This window comes from Coenobita brevimanus, chromosome 27, assembly GCF_032717465.1.
Source record: "Coenobita brevimanus isolate Jiangsu-jjx chromosome 27, ASM3271746v2, whole genome shotgun sequence".
Taxonomy (NCBI): Eukaryota; Metazoa; Arthropoda; class Malacostraca; order Decapoda; family Coenobitidae; genus Coenobita; species Coenobita brevimanus.
In genome coordinates this window covers 18,462,568-18,488,047 of record NC_136980.1, presented here as the reverse complement: position 1 = coordinate 18,488,047, position 25,480 = coordinate 18,462,568, and the positions used below count along the sequence as shown (strand labels likewise).

Sequence of the window (25,480 nt, the reverse complement as noted above, 5' to 3'; positions counted from 1 at the left end):
TACCCCCAGGCATCAAGTTCTAAGGGCACCACATTTGCTGCATCGTTTGTTCCGCAATCTCACCAATGACTGGCTGCTACCTCCTCAGACCCTTCCACCAGTAACACTGCCTTTCTTGTTCAGCCAAGGTTTGTGGGAGGTATTTCTGTAAATGTCCTGAGAGATAATGGATCCTCAGGTTGCTCTGTCAAGCAAAGTTTAGTACGGCCCGACGAGTACACGGGTAGGCAGATCCAAGTTAGACTTATTAATGGATCAGTGAGATTGTTCCCTGAGGCATGTATCCAGGTGGCATCTTCTTTCTACACTGGCTTGACAGCTGCTATTGCCATGCCAGAGCCCTTGTTTGACCTCATTATCGGCAACATACTGGGCGTCAAAAACAGTTGCGCCGTAGATGTTGCTACTCAGACTTCAGCTGTTGCAGTAACACAAGCCATGGCCAAGGCTCCGAATCGTGTCACCCCGTTGACCATTGCAACGCCGCAAGATTTGATTCGTAGTCAAGATGTTGTCCAAGAACAACAGTCTGACCTGACACTTGCCTCAGTGCATAAGAAGCTGGAGGATAAAGTGATTAAGTATTCACGGGGAGGTCAAGCCAGGTTCCTTCGCAAGCGAGGACGGCTATACCGTGAGTCACAAATACCCCAGGTCGAGGTTTGACTGCAGTTCGTCGTTCCCGGGAAGTATCGCCTGGCAGTGTTCAAATTAGGTCATTGTTCAGTGATGGGAGGTCACATGGGCCAAAAGAAAACCTCTGATCGCATCCATGCAGACTTTTTCTGGCCAGGAATGGAACAGGAAATAAAAAGGCTTGTGCGTTCCTGTGATGTGTGTCAGCGTACCACTGACCAGGGACGTGTCCGTCCTGTGCCATTGAAACCAATGCCTGTAATCTCTGAACCGTTGGAGAGAGTAGCAGTTGACATTGTTGGGCCAATCTCTCCTAGGGCAAGTGATGGATCAAGGTACATCCTCACTATTGTTGATTTCAGCACACGGTGGCCTGAAGCCGTGGCCCTTAAGAATATAGAGGACGTCACTATTCCTGAGGCATTGATTGAAGTGTTCTGTCGTGTAGGTATCCCCAAGGAGATCTTAAGTGACCGGGGTTTGCAGTTCACCTCTGCAATGATGAACGAAGCATTCAGGTTGTTGTCCATCCGAGGCCTGCGAACTACGCCTTATCATCCATTGTGTAATAGGTTGTGTGAGAGGTTCAGTGGGACTCTCAAGAAGATGTTAAAGCGCATGGCCGCCAAACAGCCAAAGGAATGGCTGCAGTTCATTGCTCCTCTTCTATTTGCTTATCAAGAAGCCCCACAGCATTCCTTGAAGTTTTCACCCTTTGAACTGGTGTATGGAAGGTCGGTCCATGGACCACTTCAAGTCCTTTGCAAGTTATGTGACAATGAAGAACCTGACCCTGAAGTCGTGACCACCTACACCTACGTCCTTGATCTAGCTGACTGCCTCCAGTCGACGTGTGAGTTAGCTAAGGAAGAATTGATCAAGGTGCGCAAAGTTCAGAAAGCCTATTATGATAAGAAGGCAAAACTTTGGAAGCTTAGTCCAGGCGATAAGTGCTTGGTGTTACTCCCCACTGCCCAGAACAAGTTGTGGCACAGTGGAAGGGTCCATTTGATGTAGTAGAGCGCATTTCAGACCTCAACTACATAATTCAGATGGGAAATCTTCGCAAAAGGTTCCACATTAACATGTTGAAGGCTTATCATGAGTCAAACCCCGAGGAGACTGGCCTACGAGTAGCTGATGATAGTGACCAGCCACTGGAAGAAACCGGGGCAGCCGCGGTGATCCCAGCTGACGACCATGATGACGAGCCCTTAACTGTTCAGTCCCGTCAGGAGGAGACTGTCGGAGATGTTTTACTTAACACTGACTTAGCATTAGGTGACCAGAATGCCATAAGGTCACTGCTCTGTCAGTATGCTGACGTCTTCTCTGACCAACCTAGACTTGCAAAGGTTGATTGTCACAAAATAGAGCTGACCAGCAATACTCCTGTAAAGGTCAAGCCTTATCCGATTCCCATGTGACTACTGGACGCAGTAGACAACAAAATTGCTGACGTGGAGACTGCAGGTATTATCGAAAAGTCCTCATCTCCTTACTGCAGTCCAATGGTAGTGGTCCACAAGAAGGATGGTGGAGTCAGGATTTGTGGCGACTATAGGAGGCTAAATGCAATCACCAGAGTGGATGCTGAACCGATGGGTGACCACATTGCCATCTTCTCCAAGCTGGCAGGGTCACGATATTTCACAAAGCTTGATTTGGCGAAGGGATTCTTTCAGATTCCCCTTCACCCCAAGAGCTGTCAGTTCACTGCCTTTGCTACTCGTAGGAGGTTGTATCAGTATAAAATCCTCCCATTTGGACTTACCAATTTCCCAGCAGTATTCAATCGTGTCATGAGACAAGTGCTCCATGGTATTGTAGGAGTAGATATGTTCGTTGACGATGTCCTCGTTCATTCTGCCACGTTGGAGGAGAACCTCAGACTCTTGGAAGTTGTCTTCAGTAGACTCCAGAGTTTCAACATGACTGTGAAGCCTAGCAAGTGTAAAAATTGCTCACAGTGAGGTGGAGTTCCTCGGACATATTGTTGGTAACAATCCCTGCAGGTGGCAGGGTGACAAGATCAGGAAGGTTAGAGAAGACCCATGACCAAGAAACAGGTTAGGGCATTCCTTGGCCTAGTGGGGTATTATGGGAGTTTTATCCCCAACTTTGCTCTCGTTACCCAACCGTTGTATGAGGTGCTACGAAAACATGCTCCAAACACCATTGAATGGGGAGAAGCGCAAGAGAGATCTTTTGCCGCCCTTAAGGATATGCTGTGTAAGGAGCCTATCTTGCAGTTGCCTGATTCCAACAAATCTTTCATACTGTGCACTGATGCTTCACAAGATGGAGTAGGTGCCGTATTAATGCACGAATCGGAAGGTGGAATCTTTCCAGTGGCATACCACAGTCGTAAGCTAAAACCCGCCGAGAGGAATTACAGTACCATTGAGATGGAACTCTTGGCCGTGGTTGATGGTGTTAAGAAATATTACAGTTATTTATATGGAGCACCATTCACTCAGGAAACTGATTATATCCCACTAACTAGTCTCAGCACGACTAAGACGGCTAATGCAAGATTAACACACTGGACACTGTATTTGCAGCAGTTTAACTTTGTTGTGAGATACATCAAGGGAAGTGACAACGTAGGTGCAGACCTGATGTCTCACCTGCTAACTGCTGACTAACATGGGCAACAGTTGTATGCTGGGTTCCGTAAGACAGGAGTCCTCAGAGATTTGAGTAATCCAAGGACCAGCCTGGTTCCCAGTTAAAAGTGTACCAGTAATTGCTGACGTCTCGCCCGTTGGTCCCACAGGACACGTTACTTCCAGGACCTGTATATACATGTATACCATAGGTTAAGGGGAAGTTTGAGACCCCCGTAAGGACAATCTGAGGCTGCGTATGAATTACCTTGTGGTGTCTCGAGCTGTGGGCCTTCTCGATAGGATTCCCGGAGAATGTACATTATCCACATGAGTGTTCAAACCCACGGTGGGTGTTAAAATGTGACCTGCTGAGATTGCGTAGGGATTCTCAGCTTCCTAATGTTAATTGTAAGTGTTGATTTAGGTTAACCAGTAAACTGCCCGTTCTGAGAAATTTGAGCAATTCAAGAACTGGCACGTTTCCTGGTTAATAATGCTAGGTTAACCAGTAAACTACAAGGGTCCTGAGAGATTTGTGAATCCTAAGACTACGATTCCTGCTTAATAATAAACATAAGTACTGATTCCTAGGCAGAGAGAGAGAGAGAAATAACACTTTTGATGCTCCACCTTGATTCCTTTCGCAGGTGCAGCTGGCGGGTGCAGCATTGTCGTGCAAATCAGCTGATCGTCCTTGCCATATGCTGCTGCCTCTTCTCTTCTGCCTTGTCGTCTCTTTTCTATTAATTTGTATTATATAATTTTACACATAGGCACAGATACACCACAACTGTCGCACCTACACCGTGTATTACATACATCACGCTACATAACAGTTAGTTGTTAATGTAAATATAGCAAACTTTTCGCTTAGTTTGACCTGAGTACAGGATTTTTCACCATCGCCACAGAGTTTTTTCCTCAAGCTTGCTTCTATTAATGTAAATACGAGTTTTTTACTCTCATGGACGACTGTGACTTTCTCCTGTAGCAGCTTAGCACACACACCACAGTGTGAATCTTGTGTGACTGAGTTAGGATTTATATGTATGTATATTGAAATCTTTCTTTTCCTGAAGAAAAAAAAATTGATTTTGATAGGGCGTCATGTCACAAATTGGAGCGATTCTGTATCTAAACAAACTCTCGACATTGAACTTTGGTGGAAAACCACTAATTCTAGTGGAATTCCCATTGTTTATCACTCAGTTTAACCGTCCCCATATTCACCCGATTGGGAGTGTTTTCAGAAACATTTTTCACTATTTCGTGAGTGATCGTCCTTGTGCACGACATTGGCGCTTTCGCTGAGTGAATTGTTGTGGGCATGCTTTGCTCACATTTTTGCCGTTGGCATTTAGTGGGCGCAGCTGGTTCCAGCCCTTGCCTCGTAGTTTGAATTCAGTCTGATATTGTGCGCCGTGATAGCAGGTCGTTCTTCAGCGAGTTCCTGAAATCTCCACTCAGTGTGATCCGGCATAGAGGTTCAGCGTGGTGCAGCGTCCTTCCTACATAACGACGCCCAGTTCATCCCGCCTAGCGCCCCCCTTTTCTGACCAGTATTTCTTTTCGTTTTTCCTAGGCTTAAGAGTTTAGCTTTTGAGTGAGTGAGTGAGTGTGTTCTTTTTTTGAATTCATTTGAGATTCATGTAACGTAAAATTATTTAATTGTAATTAATAAATTTACAGTATTTTTTCTTGAACTTCTATCTGTCTATAGCCCGACGCCCTAATCCCGCAAAGGGTGGCTGCAGACAAAACGCCTCCAAGTCACTCTGTCACCCACCACTTGACTCCCCTCCCCCCAACTCACCCCCCCCTCCCTCATATACCTCTCAACTCCATCCCTCCACCTCATCCTCGGTCTACCCCTCCCTCTCCCTCCCTCCACCTCACCTACATACACCCTCTTAGTCAGTCTTTCATTCTCCATTCTCTCCACATGTCCAAACCACCTCAGTGTATTTCTCCTAATCTTTTCAACCACATCCACATCTACCCCACAACGTTCCTTCACTTCTTCATTCGTCAACCTGTCCCTCCACGTCACTCCACATGCTCCTCTCAAGTAACTCATTTCCACTGCTCTCACTCTTGACTTGTTCCCCTCTTGCAAGGTCCACGCCTCGCTTCCATACGTCAGGGTAGGGATCACAATACTATCATGCAGTGACTTCTTAACTTCCATACTCACCTCCCCATTTCTCATCACTGCTTTCAGTGTACCAACAACCTTTCTTCCCAGCTGTACCCTTTCACGTACTTCATCCCCCAAAGTTCCATCCTTACTCATCACACTACCCAAGTACTTGAATGCACTCACATTCTCCATATCCTCACCATCCAACCTCACTGCACACTCTGTGACTTCATTCCTCTCAAACACCATAACTTTACTTTTGTTTACATTAACTTTCAGCTTCCTCCTCCTACACACTGTCCCAAATTCATTCACCAAACCTTGCAACTCCCATTCATCTTCACTCAACAATACTGTATCATCAGCAAACAGCAACACCGGAAGCTTCCAAATCTCACCCTCATTCATTAGGGCCACCACCACATCCACTGCCCTACCTTGCACCTCCTTCACAACCCCATCCATATATATATTAAACAGCCATGGAGACATCACACACCCCTGTTTCAGTCCCACATTGAGATCAAAGAACTCACTCAGCTCACCATCCACTCGCACCATAGCCCTAGCTCCCTCGTACATACTCTTCACAGCACTCAACAGTTTCCCTTCCACTCCATATATTCTTAATACCTTCCACATACCTTGCCTATCTATTCTGTCATAAGTTTTCTCCAAGTCCATGAAGGCAGCATACACTTTCCTTCCCTTCTCTAGATACTTCTCCACTAAACATCTTAGAACAAATATCTGATCTACACACCCTTTTCCCTTCCTAAATCCCCCTTGTTCTTCTCCAACTAGCTCCTCTGTCATATGCCTAACCCTATCAATGAGTATTCTACCATATATTTTACCAGTCACACTAAGAAGGCAAATACCCCTATGGTTACCACATACTTCTCTCTCCCCTTTTCCTTTGTACAGAGGAACAATTATACCTGATTTCCAGTCCTCTGGAACCCTTCCCTCTTCCCAAGCCAATCTACACAACTTCCATATCCACTCCACAACAATCTCACCCCCATACCTCAGCATTTCACCACACACTTCATCAATTCCTGGGGCCTTTCCCAGCTTAATCTTCTTCATCGCTTCCACTACTTCCGACCTGCTGATCTCTTCCTCCCTCCTATCATCTCTTCTTCTCCCAGCCATTCCCCAATCACTTATACTCACACTGCTCTCACTCTCTACATTCAACAAATCCTCAAAGTGCTCCTTCCATCTCCTCAGTTTCTCTCTCTTCTCCACCAACAATCTATTATTCCTATCTTTCACTCCCCTACTATTTCCCCTTTCACACTGCCTTACTTTCTTTACCTCCTTCCAAAACAATTTCTTACTCTCCCTCCATTTCACACTCAGATTCCTCCCAAACTCTTCATCCACTTTCTTCTTACTCTCCTTCACCAGTCTCTTAACCTCCCTTCTCCTGCTCACATATACCTCTCTCTTCTCTCTCTCATCTTCTCCCCTACCTCTACTCGCCAACCATTCACCATATGCCTTCTTCTTTTGTTCCACAGCTCGTTTCACCTCATCATTCCACCATGCTGTCCCTTGCACACCCTTGCATCTCCTCCTCACTCCACAAACCGCCTCACACGCTGCACTTATCTCTTCCGTGAATATCTTACATACGTCGTCCACCCCTTCCATCTGCTCTAGCTCATACCTTCCCAATCTTTCTTCCACTATGCTCTTATACTCTGTCCTTTTCTCACTATCTTGCAATTTCTCCACTCTTCTCACAGGAGCTGCTTCCTCCTGTCTTCCCCTTCGTCTCCTCAACCACTTTCTTTGCAGCTCTACCTTGGCCATCACTAAGTGATGGTCCGAGACTCCATTCCCCCACCCTCTCCACACCCTTGCATCCAACACTTGTCTTCTCATTCGCTCATCCACACACACGTAGTCTATCATTGCCTTTCGTTCAACAAGTTCACCATCCATCCTCCTCATTACTCTCCATGTATACTGGTGGATCATCTTATGACGAAAGTAGGTGTTGGCTATTGCCAACCCCTTACCAGCACAGATCTCCACCAAAGCACTACCATTCCCATCTACTTCAGCTGGCACACCCCACTGACCAACCACTCCATCCACTCGTACATTCCCAACTTTGCCATTCATGTCTCCAATCAACAGCACTCTTTTGCTCCTCTCAAACTTTTCCATACATGCTTCTACTCTCGCCCAAAACTCACCTTTCACTCTTGCCACTCGATCCTCTGTTGGAGCATACACACATACAATCGCCCATGCTTGTATACCTACTTTCATCCTCACCCATACAATCCTTGCACCCACTGTTCCATACTCTCTTATATTCTCCTTCCACTTCTTGCTTATCATCAGACATACTCCCTCTCTTGCCCTCTCATTCTCACTGACTCCCGCACATATACCTACACCGTATTCCCATTCTCTCATCCTTTCACCTTTCCATTTAGTTTCAGTCAATCCACATACAGTATATCCACTTTTGCATCCTCAAGCACCTGGACAATCTCTCTTTCACTTCATCATTCACTCCTCTCACATTCCACGTTCCTACCCTCAGAATGTCCTTTGTCCGTTCCTTAGTCGTCAACGTATGGTCCGTCCGGGTCCGAGGCGCTTTATTTGCTTTTTTAGTTAGTTCTTTTTACGGGGTGGGGCACTAACCCACCACCAACCCTTTTAGTCGCCTCGTACGACAAGCAGGGATACTGGGGGAGTATTCTTGAAACCCCCCTACCCCGTAATGTAAACTCGTGTTTTATTTCTCCACATTAAGCTTATTTTAGTTGCTACTCCTAGTTGCATGAATGCTTTGCATTATTCATAACTGGTACTTAAGCCAGTCCTTTTGTATTAAGCTTAAATCCGTTGTCCAACCAGGAGTTAATGCACTGGCAAGAACCTGTTTATTACTATTAGTTTTAGTTATTGATTATCAGGGGTGGAGTCACTTTCTCGAGAGGCTAACAGTACTATAACAGCACTCGTGAGTAATTAGTCTCTGCTGTGTACTGTTGAGAAAGTTTATAAATTCTCATCCTTAGAGAATCGGCGAAGTAAGCCGGCATAAAGTAAAACTGCTTGATTTCACAAGTCAATTATCCATATTTTCAAGCAACATTTTAAAGTATCAAGTAATATTCAATTCTCAAAACCCCGTGACATGCACTTTTGAGAATACCTGGTCAAAGGTCAAGGTCACAGAGCTAGGTCAAAGTTTGAGTTTTGTTTCTGTGAGTGTTAAAAAAATAACTAAATCAAATTTGCGCCAACATAGATTAACCATATGCAAGTTGAGGGTCACCATGGGGTTCGACTTACTGTTCTCGAGAACAATAGGTCAAAGATCAAGGTGACAGACAAAGGCAAAGTCAAGGTCACTGGGCCATGTCAACTCGAACAATTCTCATCTGATATGAAGCAAACTCACCTTAACAGAACTGAAGCAAACTTACCTTAACGGAACTGTTCAGGGCAGAACAAAGGATGGAGCAATTAGGGTTAGACACAGTAATCAACAGAACGTCAGAGTCTAAAATAGAATAATTTGGACCTACACCACTTCGTGGGTGCTGGTGTCATAATCTCTGAATGCTCAGTTTCATTCATTTATTTATTTATTTATCTCTTTGAGGCTCACTATCGCTTTTTTTCCTGCCATTTGTAAATAGGAATTTGAATATCTCTGTTCTTGCAACACCACATGGTCAGTACCTGAAAGAGAAAGAGAGAGAGAGAGAGAGAGTTACATAGGCCGTAACAAATCTCAATGGCTGACCAATTTGTGCATCTGCTATAAGACCGCAGTTTTTATCACAGGCCAGGTAAACACTGTAATACAGGTGCCACACATATGGTGGTACACTGTGAGTCTTTACACTGCATCTGCTAGGCTTGCACACAGCTATTAGTATTTTCAATAATTAGTCTTTTACTCCAGTGCATATTCTTAACATTTATGGCACTTCAGCCACTTTCCTAGCATATTTATCCTAATAAGAGAATTATCTGTCGAAAGAAAACATACCAAACATCTCTCAGCTTTGAATTATTAGCTATCTAAAGAAAGTGAGAAGTAGAAGTAACAGATATTAAGGTAACTTTGTCACTGACCGTATCTGCATCAGTATGGCCACAGCCACATGGTAGTTGGGGGGGTCATTTATTCACCTCTGATATTGCGAATGGGAAGGCAAAACTTCAGTTGTGGCAGACATACAACGCTTTTGGATATAATACCAGCTCGCATGCTACATAGCAAAGCTAAGTCTTGAAATGATATAAAATGGCCAGATACGTTCTACCACTGTAAAATGCTTTAAAAATAATCGTAAAATATTGGAGATTTACCTTCCCTTTCTGATGTATGTTTTAAGCATATGGTTTTTTGTGGCAGTGTAGGTTTCTGGCCTATATCCATATTTTCACGTTTTCTACGGTCATTTTGCTCTTGTAAGGCTACTGTACTGTACTGCACATGCAGATATAGCTTTACATATTCAGGTCAGTGTGTTCATGTATATCAGTGCAAAATGTCCCCATAACTGATATATACACTTGGCCTGACAAAGAATATTAAAACCCTCCTTTTCACTTTTCAACTCTCTCAGGTTCGTGTCAGTGAATCCTGGTGGCGGGTCTCGCTGGGTGCTTCGTATCCACCACGCCCGGTCCAGTGACACCGGCACCTACCTCTGCCAGGTGTCTCTGTCTCCACCCATATCCACCCCTGTCCATCTTCTCATCTCACGTAAGCAAGAACGTACATCTACCTACCTATTCCTCTCTCTCTCTCTCTCTCTCTCTCTCTCTCTCTCTCTCTCTCTGAATATATATATATATATATATATATATATATCTATCTATCTATCTATATATCTATCTATATATATATATATATCTATATATATATATATATATATATATATATATATATTGTTACGGAACAGAATAAGATAATGTACACTTTAAGTGAGAATACTAAAAATCACTACTGTCCCGTAAAGTTCCAGGTTCAAAACAAAAGAGTTAGGTAAAATTACAAGTTAAAGTTTAATGCTCAAACTAACAACAAAACATTCAGGACTCATAAGGATAATGTAATGGCAAAAAACAGGTTAAATATATGGTTAATTGCAATAGCCTCTATTAACACGAAATTAGCATGAGTAAATTTATCTAAGTCAGCCCTGATAAAATGAGAATACCAGATAATACTCAGTGAATGCAAGATATATTATTACAGATACAAAATATTATTAATAAGGGCTGACACCCAAAACACATGAATCACAAAAACCTTACTAGGCCTAAGAATTAACACCTTACGCTACACAGTACAAGAAAAAATGCAATAACAGTTATACTCAAATTACACAGCTGCTAGATGGTTGGAGACTTCCTGAGCACTCACAATAATAACAACTGTACAGGGGAGGACAGAGATGTGAACAAAATGAGGAGTAGATCTAAGTGGCAATAATGCAGAAACTGAGCTCATTATATAGGGGCCGGCAGAGCTTGATACAACTTGTAAGAAGGACGCGCAAATGAAGCCATGGGGACAAAGAGTTGACAATCCTGCTCTGAACAACAGAAAGAACGACTTACTTTACTATAAGGGTAGAAGGGGGGAGTGAGGTAGAACACGCTCGTGATCAAACATGCAGCATACTGTACATTAGAATTACACAAAGGATGTTGAAATCATAGGCTATGTAACACCTCCCCACAAAGAAAAAGAAATTTACAAAGGAAATTTCTTATTACTCTAAAACAATCTGTCTAAAGTCTAGATAAGCAATCTGCAATAACATTTTCTTTCCTCTTGATATGTTGTATGTCTACTGAATACTCCTGAAGAAGTAGACTCCATCTTGTCAATCTCTGATTTTAATCTTTAAACTTACTAAGGAATTTCAGTGGGTTATGATCGGTATAAATGACTATGGGGTCACAACCAGAACACAAATAAAATGAAAAATGCTGTAAACCCAAAATCAAGGCCAAAAGCTCTTTCTCAATAGTTGAGTAGTTCTTTTGAGGTGGAGTGAACTTCTTACTGTAATAAGATACAGGTTGTTCAATACCCTGATCATCCTCTTGAGCAAAACAGCCCCAACACCTGTATCACTTGCGTCAACAGCCATTTTAAAAGGCTTAGCAAAATTTGGAGTAGCGAGCACTGGCTGACTTAATAGCATAGCTTTAAGTTTGCTGAAAGAGGATTCACAGTCATCGGTCCAGACAAATTTAACTCCCTTTTTCAGTAGGTCTGTAAGTGGTGATACAAGAATTGAAAAGTTAAGAACAAATCTCCTGTAATAACCTACCATTCCCAAAAATCTTTGTAGCTCTTTCCTACTTTTAGGACTGGGAAGATCACTTATAACCTGAACCTTAGCTCCTGGTGGTGCAACATGTCCATCACCAATTACGTACCCAAGGTACTGAACTTTAGCTTGACCAAACTCACACTTTGATAAATTAGCTACAAGATTAGCCTGAACCAAACGCTCAAGAAATTTACTGACATGGCATAGGTGATCTTTCCAGTTGTCACTAAAGATTAATACATCATCAGTATAAACAACACACCCTGCCAAACCATCTATTACAACATTCATGAGCTTCTGAAATGTGGCTGGTGCATTCTTCATACCATATGGCATTACAGAACATGCAAAAGTCTTTCCTAGTGTTACAAAACATGAGATCTCCCTAGCACGTTCAGTCATAGGTACTTGCCAGTATCCCTTTAACAAATCGAACTTACTTATGTACCTAGCCTTTCTGATCTTGTCTATGCAATCTTCCACACGAGGGAGAGGGTAAGTGTCTGTTTTGGTTATCTGATTAACACGTCTGTAGTCGATGCAAAGCCGCTGTGACCCACCTGGCCTAGGGACTAGAGTGACAGGAGAACTCCACTCGCTCTGACAGGGCTCAATCATCTTGTGGTCCAACAGGTAGCCAAGCTCCTTCTCGATGAGAGGAACTTTCACTGGGTTCACACGGTAAGGAGGCAGTTTAATTGGCTTTGCGTCTCCAACATCGACATCATGCATCAACACAGTGGTTCTTCCTGGAGTGGCACGGAACACATGCGGGTACTCCTACAGTAATGCCGAAAACTCCTGCCTTTCCTCGGGAGCTAGATGAGAAAGCTTAGTCTGGAGATCATTCATGATATCAGGATTCTTCCCCAAACTATCACTCAGGCTCATGCTGCATGGGAGAAATTCACTTGCAGACTCGGGTGGAACAGCTACAGTGCAGACTGGGTTATTTTCGTCCCGCCTGTGATATAACTTTAGCATGTTGATGTGACAAAGTTGCTTGTTCTTTCTACGATCTGGTGTGGCGATGACATAGTTGACATCACTGAGTTTCTTCTCCACGAAAGAAGGACCACTAAACTTGGCTTGAAGAGGTTGCCCATGCACCGGTAGCAGAATCAAAACCTGATCTGGCTGAAAGTGGCGTAACCTGGACTTCTTATCATACCAAGTTTTCATCTTCTCCTGAGCAGCTCCTAAATTCTCTCTCGCCAGCTGTAAAGCAGTGGACAGCCGTTCTTTGAACTTCATCACATACTCCAGCAGGTTGACGTCATCTTCCTCCGACAGCCAGCATTCATTGAGTAGCTTAAGGGGTCCTCTTACTTCATGGACAAACAGTAGTTCAAAGGGTGAGAAGCCTAGTGATTCATTTGGAGATTCTCTTACGGCAAATACAACGAATGGAAGACCTTTATCCCAGTCTTTCTGATGTTCCAAACAGTAATTCTTGAGCATCGATTTGAGTGTTTGATGATATCTCTCCAACGCTCCTTGGGTCTGGGGATGGTAAGCTGAAAACGTGATCTGGGTGATGCCCAACTCTTTCAGAGACTGCTTGAAAACATTTGACATGAAATTACTTCCCCGGTCTGACTGTACCTCCTTGGGCAGACCAAACTTGGTGAAGAACCCCAGCATTTCCTTAACCACGTTCTTTGCTGAGATATTTCTAAGTGGAATCGCTTCAGGATAACGAGTAGCCATATCAATCAGGGTCAACACATAAGAAAATCCTGAAGAAGTCTTAGGAAGAGGGCCCACAATATCCACCAACACACGGGTGAATGGCGCCTCAAAAGGAGGAATGGGAACTAGAGGTGCAACCTTTTCGGTCTGATTACACTTCCCCACAACTTGACAGGTGTGACAACACTTACAATACCAGGAAACATCTCTGAAGATACCTGGCCAGTAGAAGTGTTTCAAAATGCGTGCCACAGTCTTCCTCACTCCAAGGTGTCCTGCCAAACTGGAATCATGAGCCACTCTAATGATATCCTGCCTACAAACATGAGGGATGACAACTTGATGTACAACCTCCCATTCACAGTCGGCTGATGCTGTTGTGGGTCTCCACTTCCTCATAAGTACTCCTGACTTTATATAATAACAAGTAGAAGCACCAGCTGACTCTTCCTCACTGCAAGCAGAGTTAGCTAGACCTTTCAACTCAGGGTCAGCAACCTGCAACTCAACCAACTCTTGACGAGACAAATTATCAACACTACAGGGTACTGCCTCATCTGGTGAGTGGTCCAAATTAGCAAGAAGTGTGTCAGCTAGGATAACATCATCATCACCATTATCCTCAAAGTCACCAGTAACTTTAGACTTAGCCCTAGTGACAGCACATGCAGAGAACACATCAGGGACATCACAATCCTGGGTCGCAGCCACTGGCTTACTGGACAACTGAGGAGCTGGACTCACTTGACTTCCACCAATATCATTTCCAAGTAAGAAAGTTACACCTGACATTGGGAGTGTCTCAACCAACCCAACCATAACGAAACCATTAACAAAACCAGACTCTAAATTCACTCTGCACGGAGGGACAGAGAAGTAATTATTCCCTACACCTTGTAAGATTACAGTTTCATCAGAGGAATTAACATTAGAGCCTAGAACACTGGTCAGCATAAGGGATTAGCAAGCACCTGTATCACGATATATTTTAACTGATTTCCTGTCATTACTGTCCAGAGGACTGACAAAACCATCAGACAGGAAATTAGCACATGAACTCTTGAGAGTGTCACCCACGTTACTGCTCAAAAGAGGAGCTTCATCATGAGAATTTAATTTACCCCTCAAAGCAGGTTCAGTTAACTCAGTTAAAGAATTCTGGGAACTCTCAAGGGTGGACACTAGACCAATTGACTGAATATTTAAAGACTCCTTTTTGTTCACATCACGCTGTCTCCTGAAACATTTCTCCGTAGTATGACCAAGCTTACTACAATAAGTACATTTACTTTTCTGAAACCTAGAGGTGAAGCTGGTATTTACTTCCTGAGAAACATCATCTTTATTCTCTTTCCTGTTACCTGTACTCTGAGTAGAGGCAACGTACTTACTCTCAGCTTTCCTTTTTTCTTTAGAATATCTCTTGTGAGTGAGAACATATTCATCAGCTAAAACTGCAGCATCAGACAAATTATCTATTCTTCTCTCATCAAGATATAGGCTTACATCTTTATTAATACACCTTTTGAAGTCCTCCAGCAAAATCATCTGCTTAAATTTGTCAAAATCAGAATCCACATTCTTAGAATTTAACCACTGCTCTAACAGATTTTCTTTGACTTTTGCATACTCAACATGGGATTGCTTATCTTGCTTATAAGTTGTCCTAAATTTTACTCTATAGGCTTCAGGAACAAGCTCATAGGCCTTAAGAATCAAGCTCTTAACTACATCATAATTATCAGATTGATCCTGAGGCAAAGATGCATAAGTTACTTGAGCTTTACCGGTGAGAACAGTTTGAAGGAGAACTGGCCATAATTTTTGGGCCAATTAAAACCTGTAGCTACCCTCTCAAACAACTGAAAATACTTTGTTAAATCAGATTCATTAAAAGGAGGGACAAGTTTAACATTCTTAGCCACATCAAAATCATCAGAGCTAGATGATCCAGTTCCACCTTGTTTCATGCGATACTCATGGTCTGCCTGAATCCTAGCAAGTTCAACTTGTGCCTGAAACTCAGCCTCCTTAGCACGAGCCTGAAACTCAGCCTCCTGAATACGAGCCTGAGACTCCACCTCCTTAGCCTGAGACTCAGCCTAAGTATAAGCCTGAAATTCAGCTTCCTTAACACGAGCCTCCTGCAGAGCTAGCTGTAACTTAACTATTTCAATCTGCGTTTGCTCATTTGGAGGAGTTACATTAAACAAGCTTTTATTAATCATGCCAACAATTTGATCTTTAAAATGATGAGAGTGAACTGCAATTCCCAATTGTTGAGCAACAAGCTTAAGTTCATTCTTTGTTCTGTTTTCTATATCACACACTGTTTGCACATTTGATAAAAAATCTTTGGCTTCATCAAGCGTAGTAATAGTAGACATCATGAATAAATCACAGTCACAAAATATCAAGCAATATCCTTATGATAATATCCTGAATATCCTGATAAGAGGTCGCCAAATTTATGTTACGGAACAGAATAAGATAATGTACACTTTAAGTGAGAATATTAAAAATCACTACTGTCCCGTAAAGTTTCAGGTTCAACACAAAAGAGTTAGGTAAAATTACAAGTTAAAGTTTAATGCTCAAACTAACAACAAAGCATTCAGGACTCATAAGGATAATGTAATGGCAAAAAACAGGTTAAATATATGGTTAATTGCAGTAGCCTCTATTAACACGAAATTAGCATGAGTAAATTTATCTAAGTCAGCCCTGATAAAATGAGAATACCAGATAATACTCAGTGAATGCAAGATATATTATTACAGATACAAAATATTATTAATAAGGGCTGACACCCAAAACACATGAATCACAAAAACTTTACTAGGCCTAAGTATTAACACCTTACGCTACACAGTACAAGAAAAAATGCAATAACAGTTATACTCAAATTACACAGCTGCTAGATGGTTGGAGACTTCCTGAGCACTCACAATAATAACAACTGTACAGGGGAGGACAGAGATGTGAACAAAATGAGGAGTAGATCTAGTGGCAATAATGCAGAGACTGAGCTCATTATATAGGGGCCGGCAGAGATTGATACAACTTGTAAGAAGGACGCACAAATGAAGCCATGGGGACAAAGAGTTGACAATCCTGCTCTGAACAACAGAAAGAACGATTTACTTTTCTATAAGGGTAGAAGGGGGGAGTGAGGTAGAACACGCTCGTGATCAAACATGCAGCATACTGTACGTTAGAATTACACAAAGGATGATGAAATCATAGGCTACGTAACAATATATATATATATATATATATATATATATATATATATATATATATATATATATACATACATATATATATATATATATATATATATATATATATATATATATATATATATATATATATATATACACACACACACACACACACACACAAAAGCACGCTCCTGACCTGGAATTGAACCCGAGACTTCAAGATAGAAGTCAGGGACTGATTTCACTACGCCACCGCGCGATAAAAGCTGAGCCACCTGAATTTTTTGACTCACCAAGTATATCCATTATGGGAAGATATATTTCAATCGCAACACATTAGGATTATTGATCAGCCCCAGGCAACTCGGCAAGTGACAGAGCTGTTTTAATCTATCCCAGACAAAACACGAACAACTTTATACGTTGGAGCGAAACACATTACACACGTGTGTACAAATGTTTGTGAAAAAAACATTTGTACACACGCGTGCAATGTGTGTCTCTCCAATATATATATATATATATATATATATATATATATATATATATATATATATATATATATAAAATCCATCCATCATCCAATCCTACATTGCCCCATGAGCAGCGTAGGAGCCCGCGGCTAGGCAATTGGTCTCGACATTTGAGATGAGAGTGACCAGCCTCACTCATCCCTGAGTGGCATTACATGAGCAATCAACCCCAACTACCCCTTGGATATAAACCTTCACCGGCTCAATCCGACTGGAGCGCAATAATTACCCACTAAACCACCAGGCGCCAAAATTTGGTTATATGGTTACCACCCAGCGTAGTAAATGGTTTCCTGGTGCACAGGAAACCATTTGGCTTGTCACTCAGTGTAGAGTCACCCACAAGGTGAAGAAAGTGGAAAGAATGAAGGAAAGAAAGACATAAGAGGGAGTGTAAAGTCACCCGTAGGCAGAAGGACAAGGAAAGAATGAAGGAAAGAAAGACAAAATGGAAGGAAAGAAAAATGGAGAGGAAAGGGCAGACACCCAAGAGCAGCACTACATCGAATGAGTGGATGGTGAGTGCCCCCACCTACCACTATATATATATATATATATATATATATATATATATATATATATATATATATATATATGGGGGAGTATATGTGGGCAAGGTCCCACTGCTACCTGGCACAGTATGTCCCCACGTGGCTTGCAATCTCCTCCACTACGGCGGATGCATAGCACCCGTCGAACAACAAACTCTCATTCCTTTTCTGTCCTACTTCCTAGTGGATAAATTAACCGTTACTCCCAGTCTTTCATGTACAGTATACAACAGGTCAGACCTGGAAATACCTCTCTCATTCTCCATTTCCTAGTGCCTATGATCTCCAGTTTCTCAAAAGCAGTGTATCTAGGCATGTCGAAATGAACGCATCTTGAACTAGGCTCTCTGGTATTTGTTCTTGATTTTTCTTGGGAGGGACAATTTTGTGGGCTCCTGGTCTTTGGTTCCTTCTTTCTTGCATTAGAAAAAGTATATGAGGTACCATCTTAGATGGCAAGGACCATGGGACCCCCTATAGATATACAGGGCTCCACCGAATATACTGAATATGGTGGCACAAAAAATTAGTTCACCAGAAATTATGTGGCAGGAAAGTGAGAGTATTTACCACAATCCCTTCAACCATACATGCATTGTACTGTTAATGATTTCACAGTCATTCCTGTTGGATCAACGTCTAAATGTCCAACAGCACTGCCTCCTGTTCTTACAAGCAGTGTGCACTGAAAATTAATAGGCACTATTTCAGCATATCAGAGACCGGGACATTAAACAAGCTGAAATTCATGAAAATCTACACGTACAATGTAAGACGACTTGCAGAAGATTACAAACTTGATACTTTAATAATTGAATTTGAAAACATTAGTTGGGATATTGTGAGTCTGAGTGAGATCCAGAAAAAAGAAGAAAAACTGACTCATTTCCAAGAGAGCACCCGAGTACTTTACTAAAAGGGAAAGCAAAATGAAAAAGTGAGTGGTGTTGGATTTCTAATTAGCAGATATCTAGCAGAAAACATTTTAAAATTCAGCAGTGTATGTGACAGAGTAGCATGGATTGTAATTAGACTAGGCAAAAGATACACCCTGAATGTAATAGAAGAAAATGCATCGACTTCTCAAAGCTCAGATGAAGAAAGAGAAACATTCTATGATGACATCTCCTAGTTTATGGAAGAAGAAAAGACCAGAAATACTGTACTCACGGTAGACCTCAATGCAAAAGCTAGTAAACCAAAAAATGGGGAAGCATGTATGGGAAAATTCCGAGTAGGAGATAGGAATGACAGAGGTGAAATGGTGGTAAATTTGCTGAAATATTTAACTTGAGAATAATGAACAAATTCTTCCCCAAAAGAACAGGGAGAAAATGAGCCTGGAGAAGCCAAAATGGAGAAACAAAAATGAAATTGACCATCTTGTAGCAAATAAGAGCATCACGATCGCTTATGTCACGATTATTAACAAAGTAAACATAGGATGTGACCACAGAATAGTGCGTTGCACAGCCAAATTCAGTTTAATAAGAGAAAGAAAGAACCTTGTTAAAAACAGAGATATGCTCAATAAAAGTAAGCAATAATAAAGCAGCCTTTCAGGTTATTATGAAGAACAGAGTTCAGGCTATAAGTTATTCTGAGTGTTACAGTGATGAGTTGAATGATAGACTTACAAAAGTGTTAAGGGAATCAGGAGAAGTAGTAGGGAAAGCTACTACAATCCACGTCAACATTGACACTTGACCTCATGGAACGAAGGAAGAAGATGAAACTAAGATGAAAGAAAAATGAAACAGAAAGAGCAGAAATAAATCAGCTTATCAACAAGAGACAGAAAGAAGAAAACGAAAGAGAAATATTGGTAAGATAAAGGACCCCATCATGAATGAAGAAAGTCTGAAACAAGTCTAAGGCAAAAATGACACTAGGAGAGAACCAGATTATATTACTGAAAGACAAAAATAGTGAAGTCATTAAATGTAGAGAAAAGTTGATGAGAGTTGAAGAATTATACAAAGAGCTTTATGCATCAAAGACAAGAGTACCGACTGCTAACTATTCTGTTGACACAAGCGAAGTATCGGAGGTAACACCAGATTAAATAAGCGTTTCTCATAAAAGTATGAAAAGAGGGAAGGCCCCATGACAAGTAGTAGCAGATTTACTGTCGGAAGTAGGAACAGAAGTTTAAGACTGGCTCTCCCATTGATTTACCGATTGCATAAGGAAAAAAAAAGTTCTTGAAACACGGTGTAATGCAAGAGGTATTTTGCCTTACAAGAAAGCAAAAACTATCGACCTAATAGGTTATCATCGGTTATTTACAAACTCTCCACTGAAGTCCTTGTGAACGGAACACAAAAAAATCTGGAAGAAAACCAACCTCGTAAGCAAGGCAGGATTCCGAAGTGGATATTCGACTACTGATCATCTATACGCAGTGAATCAGCTAACTCTGAAAACTACAGAATATAGTACACCACTTTGCTTAGGGTTTGTTGCTTATGAAAAAGCTTTCGACACAGTGAAGCAAATAGCATTTATAAAGTCATTGCGGGAAAAAGAAGTAAATGGAAAATTGTGAAACTACCCGAAAACATAATGAAAGAGGGATCTACTAGAGTTAAGTTACACAAAAGCTCTGAAAAAATTAAGAATGAGAAAGGCGTGCATCAGGAAGATATAGTTCACTAAATTTTTTTACAGCATGCCTTGAAACTATTTTCAGAAAGATAGACTGGAAGAACAAAGGAGTAAATATAGATGGAGGAACCTTATTCCACTTAAGATTTGCGAATGGCATTGTCCTTTTTTCAGTAACACCAGACATTGCAAGAAATGTTAAATGACCAGACAGATACAGACTCTGTGCAGAGTTAAATATGATCCTGAGTACAACTAATGTTTAATCCAACTACACCAAAGAGCGTCATCAGAATAAATGAAGAAATTCTGGATGAAATTGGAGTCCAATGACCTGGAGCAAATACGAAAACAAATGGGAGACCATGACAGCAGAAAAAAAAAAAAAAAAAAAACTATAACTGGATGGAAATCTTTCGGTAAACATAGAGACGTCATGAAAAGTGGCTTGCCAGTGTGTGTGCAATGAAAAGTATATAATGAATGTAAAATCGCAGGTATGATGGACGGTTGTGAGGCGTGGAAACTGACAAAATCGATGGAAATCCAACTAATCCTTTCTCAACGAGGAATGTAAAAGTCAGTGCTGAGAATATCTTTGACAGACAGGAAAAGATCAACTTGGGTAAGACGGCGGACTAAAGTCAAAGACATTGCGGAAGGTATAAAAGAACAAAAATGGAGATGGGCAGGTCATGTAGCAAGAATAAGGGATAACCGATGGAGCAAGAGGCTGACTGACTTGACTCCAAGAGATTCCAAGTGTATCAGAAAAAGGTCAGACAGGAGGTGCAGAGAGGTTAGACAAGTTTGCAGGCAAAGCCTGGCAGTATAGGAATTAGTGGAGAAGGTTGGGGGAAGCCTTTGTTCAGCAGTAGACTTGCAACGGCTGCTTGTGATGATGATAAATATTTATATATATATATATCTATATATATATATATATATATATATATATATATATATATATATATATATGTGTGTGTGTGTGTGTGTGTGTGTGTGTGTGTGTGTGTGTGTGTGTGTGTGTGTGTTTATTTCTGGTGGAATGTCCATTACTAGCAATCAAATGTAGAAGGTTTTGAGAAGATTGGCACGTCAGACTTTTGTGTGTAGTAGGCTACTGGCTCTGACTTAAGAAGTTAAAGTACAACTCTGGGAACCATTGCCTTCCCTGGAACACTTCAGTCAATAATATGTCTCTCAGACCTATGGATCTCTCTCTCTCTCTCTCTCTCTCTCTCTCTCTCTCTCTCTCTCTCTCTCTCTCTCCGTACATTACATGTACATTATAATTTTATATCTACCGTATCTATCTATCTGTCTATAGTTGACGGATAGACATAGGTGTATAGATATATTAAAAAAAAAAATCTTTCACTGTGAATAATACTCTCGCAAGATCTGGGGTGCTGTCAAGGCTGATATAATGATCATTCTTGATATATTGAAGTGAGTATCCTGAAGATCCTGAACACTGGATGTCACAAATGTAAGGAACAAGTAAAATTTGGAAATTTGAATATATTATCATAGACTATACGCATCCTCTGTAAGTCTGTGATTCATATATTAGTAAGCTAGACAAACTGATAATAATCAGATATTACAGTATCTGGCAATGGGTGATGACAATGCACTTACTCTGGTCTACTTACAATGAAAGTATAGTGCATGGAAGTGCTCCCAACGCACTGGCTTCAGGTCATGTATGCACTTGTAATGTTTTCTTTTTTTCATTGAGAGAGAGAGAGAGAGAGAGAATGGGTCGTACCCCACCACACTCTTCCTTCTTTTTTTTTTTCATGGGTACATAATTTAGGTAGGAATAGAAACAGACCGGGAACCAAGAAAACTATAGGATTTGAACACATAACAGTGACACGAAGAAATGACCGAGTTTCTCAGACCCAGGTATACTTGAGGAAGATAATATATGTTTCACCCTGCTGACACTTGGTATGAGAAAGTAGAATATTTAAACAGTACAGTATACTTGGTTGTCGTTTGGGGGGTAGGAAAAGACACAGATATACCATATTTTGCTGCTTGTGGCATCATCAACAAAGGAACATCTGTCGGTCAGTGAAATGGAAATCAAATGACTAAATAATCATTGGTATAATTCACCATTACTGTCCATATATTTCCGATGCAGAGTCCAAAATTTATATCTCTCAGCACACCAGGCCTTAATAGAATTTGAAACATTTAGTAAATGCACATGAAAATAATTCTCTTAGAACAGCGTTCATGGGATTTGACTATATTCTTACAAGCAATGTATGTTTTCATTCCTGCCACGAAATGGGAACCCAAAGGTCTTGTGTGCTGTCGTCTGGCTACCTCTCCCGAAGACTATACGTTCTGCACTGCTATATCTCATGTTTAGTTTTATCCCTGTCAACTTTATGAGATTTTGCTGGTTGTTCAATACACCTTATCGTGATGTAGGTCGTAGTTTGAAACTTCTGAAGCACACCATGAAAACAAATGCAGTTGGATGTGCTGTGTAAAAATCTTCATCAAATGACCACGGGAGGCTTCAGCAACTGACTCGCTCTTTTGATATTATGTTCTCAAGCACTTTTCTAAGATGGACCCGATCATGAAGTGGCACTTTTGTAATACCCCATTCTCTCCATCACCACTCTTTCCCTCTAGCACTTTCTTTTTTTCTTCCTCGCTTTTCTCCGCCGCACCTCTCCAGCTATTGATAGCCAAATATAGAACGACCAGAAAGGAAGCTAGAAATGAAGACACAGATAGAAGGGTAGAGACCGTAAGCGGGTAATTTAGAAATTAAAGATTTATGCCGGACTCGATCGTAAGACTTTTAGACACCAAGTGAAATAGTAAAACTTTATCCGAAGTTCAGAAAGGAAAATGACTTGGAATCTGAAGGGTAGATGACACGATAGCTGGTGCAGCGTCCCTAGCAGAACTCGTACTGATGATCGGGAAGAAGTTTGTGATAGGAAAAGCGCTTTAACATAAGAGTAGATTCAAACCCTTTTAAAATACAGGATGTTAAAGCAATTGAGCGAATTAGAGAGCCGGAAATGGTCACCCTTCTTTAGGACTGGCTGAATGAGAGCAAACTTCCAGTAAGAAGGAAAGGTACAAGTTGACAGAAAAAGGCGAAAGACATTTCCAGGCGGGGTGTAAGCACAGAAGCACAGTTCTTGACAACAACAGGAGAGACCCCATCAGACCCATATGTCCTCTTAATATTGAGACGATGGCCTCAGCCGTGAAATGAGAGGGAGAAGTGATGGATGAACAGCACTGCAATCGTTTATGGTGGAAGTTGAGGGGAAAGTCTGAGGGAAGAGTTCTGCTTTATCAGTAAAGGAGACAATTAAGAGTCATGAGAACGGAAAAGAACAGGGAAGGATGATGAGGTGAAGTTGTTAGAAAGGTTTTTGGCAAGGCACCAGAAGAAAGGGGAAGTATTTGAGTTGGAGAGGTCAGAGATTTTAGTACAAATGAAATTATTTTTAGCACAACAAAGAAAAAACTAAGTACAGTTCCAAGCAGGAACATAAAATATATGGGATTCAGGGGCGGGTTGGCTGTAGTACCTTTTGTAGGCCTTTTCCCTGTTGTGGACAGCATTAAAACAAGTGTAATAAAAATATATATTTTTCTTGGCATTAGTCATATGATAAGAGAAAGGAATGTATGCTTCCAAGCCTGAGAGAATAACCTTCGTAATGTGCAAAGCACATTCAGGTGGCTCTCGGCAATGAAAGCAGTAACCATCCCAGGAAAAATCAAAGTAGTATTGCCTGAGGGCTTCCCAATCAACAGCTCCAAACTGCCACAGCCGCTGCTTCTTTGGAGGGTTCACAGGCCTTACTAGAGAGATGGGACAGGTTATAGTGCTAAGGCTGTGATCGGAGATGCCCAACAGAGAGAAATTATTAACAATGTAAGCAGAAGAATTAGTTGTAAGGAAAAAGTCAAGTATGTTGGAACCCTGTCCTAGCCAGTCAGGGACATGGGTAGGGTGTGGTAAAGCTGCTTTTGGTCATTAACCTTTTAAACACCAGCGTTCCTATTCTTCGTTTCGCTTCATTTATAAAGGCTCCAACTTGGTTGCATGCGTTGGCCTTGGTCACCTAATGACCGCCCTCAATGCTGCTCGATCTCTGGCAGCCTCCCTTTTCAGTCCCTTATTCCTGAGGTCACACTCTATGACCTCATCCCAGGTCTTTTTCGGTCAGCCTCTGGCAACCCAAACCCCAACGTTAATACTTTTCACTTTTCTGCATCCAGCTGTCATTCTCCATCCTCTCCACATGCCCAGACCATCAAATCTACCTCTTCTCATCACAACACCAATACATTGCAGTCCCATCCATCATCTTAACTCTTCCATTGTAAACCTAGCTTTCCCAGGACATGCATTCAAGGACTCACTACACATCCACCTAATCATTATAATTTCTGTGCGTTTGAGCCTACGAATATCCTCTTCATTTACTGCCCAACCCAAGTCTCACTACCACGTACTATTACATTAGTAACACATGCTGCACACAAAGATCCCTTAGGAAGGAGTGAGAGTCCTCTCAGTGTCAGGAGAGGCAACAGCTCCCTGAGCATCTTCCAGCCACTCCTCACTCTAGCCACAGAGATAGCTCCACTACCACCTCCAGCACATAACATGTCTCCCAGGTAACAAATCTCTGCCACACACTAGAGAGACTTAGCAGCACGATCAATCCTTTAAGGCATGGTAATCTCCTCATGCTCTCCCCGACACACCACACACATATAATCATTATATCGCAGGCTATCTCTGTCACCACTAATCTCTTATGTACCGACTTATTACAAAACTGCACAAGTTGGGATTGCTTCCCACGCCCTTGTGGCAGACCGCACATGGCCACTGTCCATCTTCTTTGACGGTACAGCCACCAAACCTAGAAACCAACACCTTTGTTTTATCAGCATTTACTCTCAAGCTCTTGTGCCCAACACCATCTCTCCATTTCTCAAATCTTTCCTCCGCCTCCCCTTCATTCTCAGCAGTTAACACCAAAACACTGGCAAACAACATCTCCAATGAGAGTCCATTCCTGAAGTCAAGTGAGAGGCCTCAAGCGCCATGATATACAAGGGACTCAAGA

General features: G+C 41.7%; 1 protein-coding gene across 1 annotated transcript in view; it reads left to right on the top strand.

Annotated features, from left to right (window-relative positions):
* Positions 1–25,480, top strand: part of LOC145394480 (uncharacterized) — a 109,966-nt gene that overhangs the window by 60,729 nt on the left and 23,757 nt on the right. Inside the window, exon 8 of the mRNA XM_080268333.1 lies at positions 10,008–10,147. Coding sequence (XP_080124459.1) covers positions 10,008–10,147 — 140 coding nt within the window. The remainder of the gene's footprint in view (positions 1–10,007; positions 10,148–25,480) is intronic.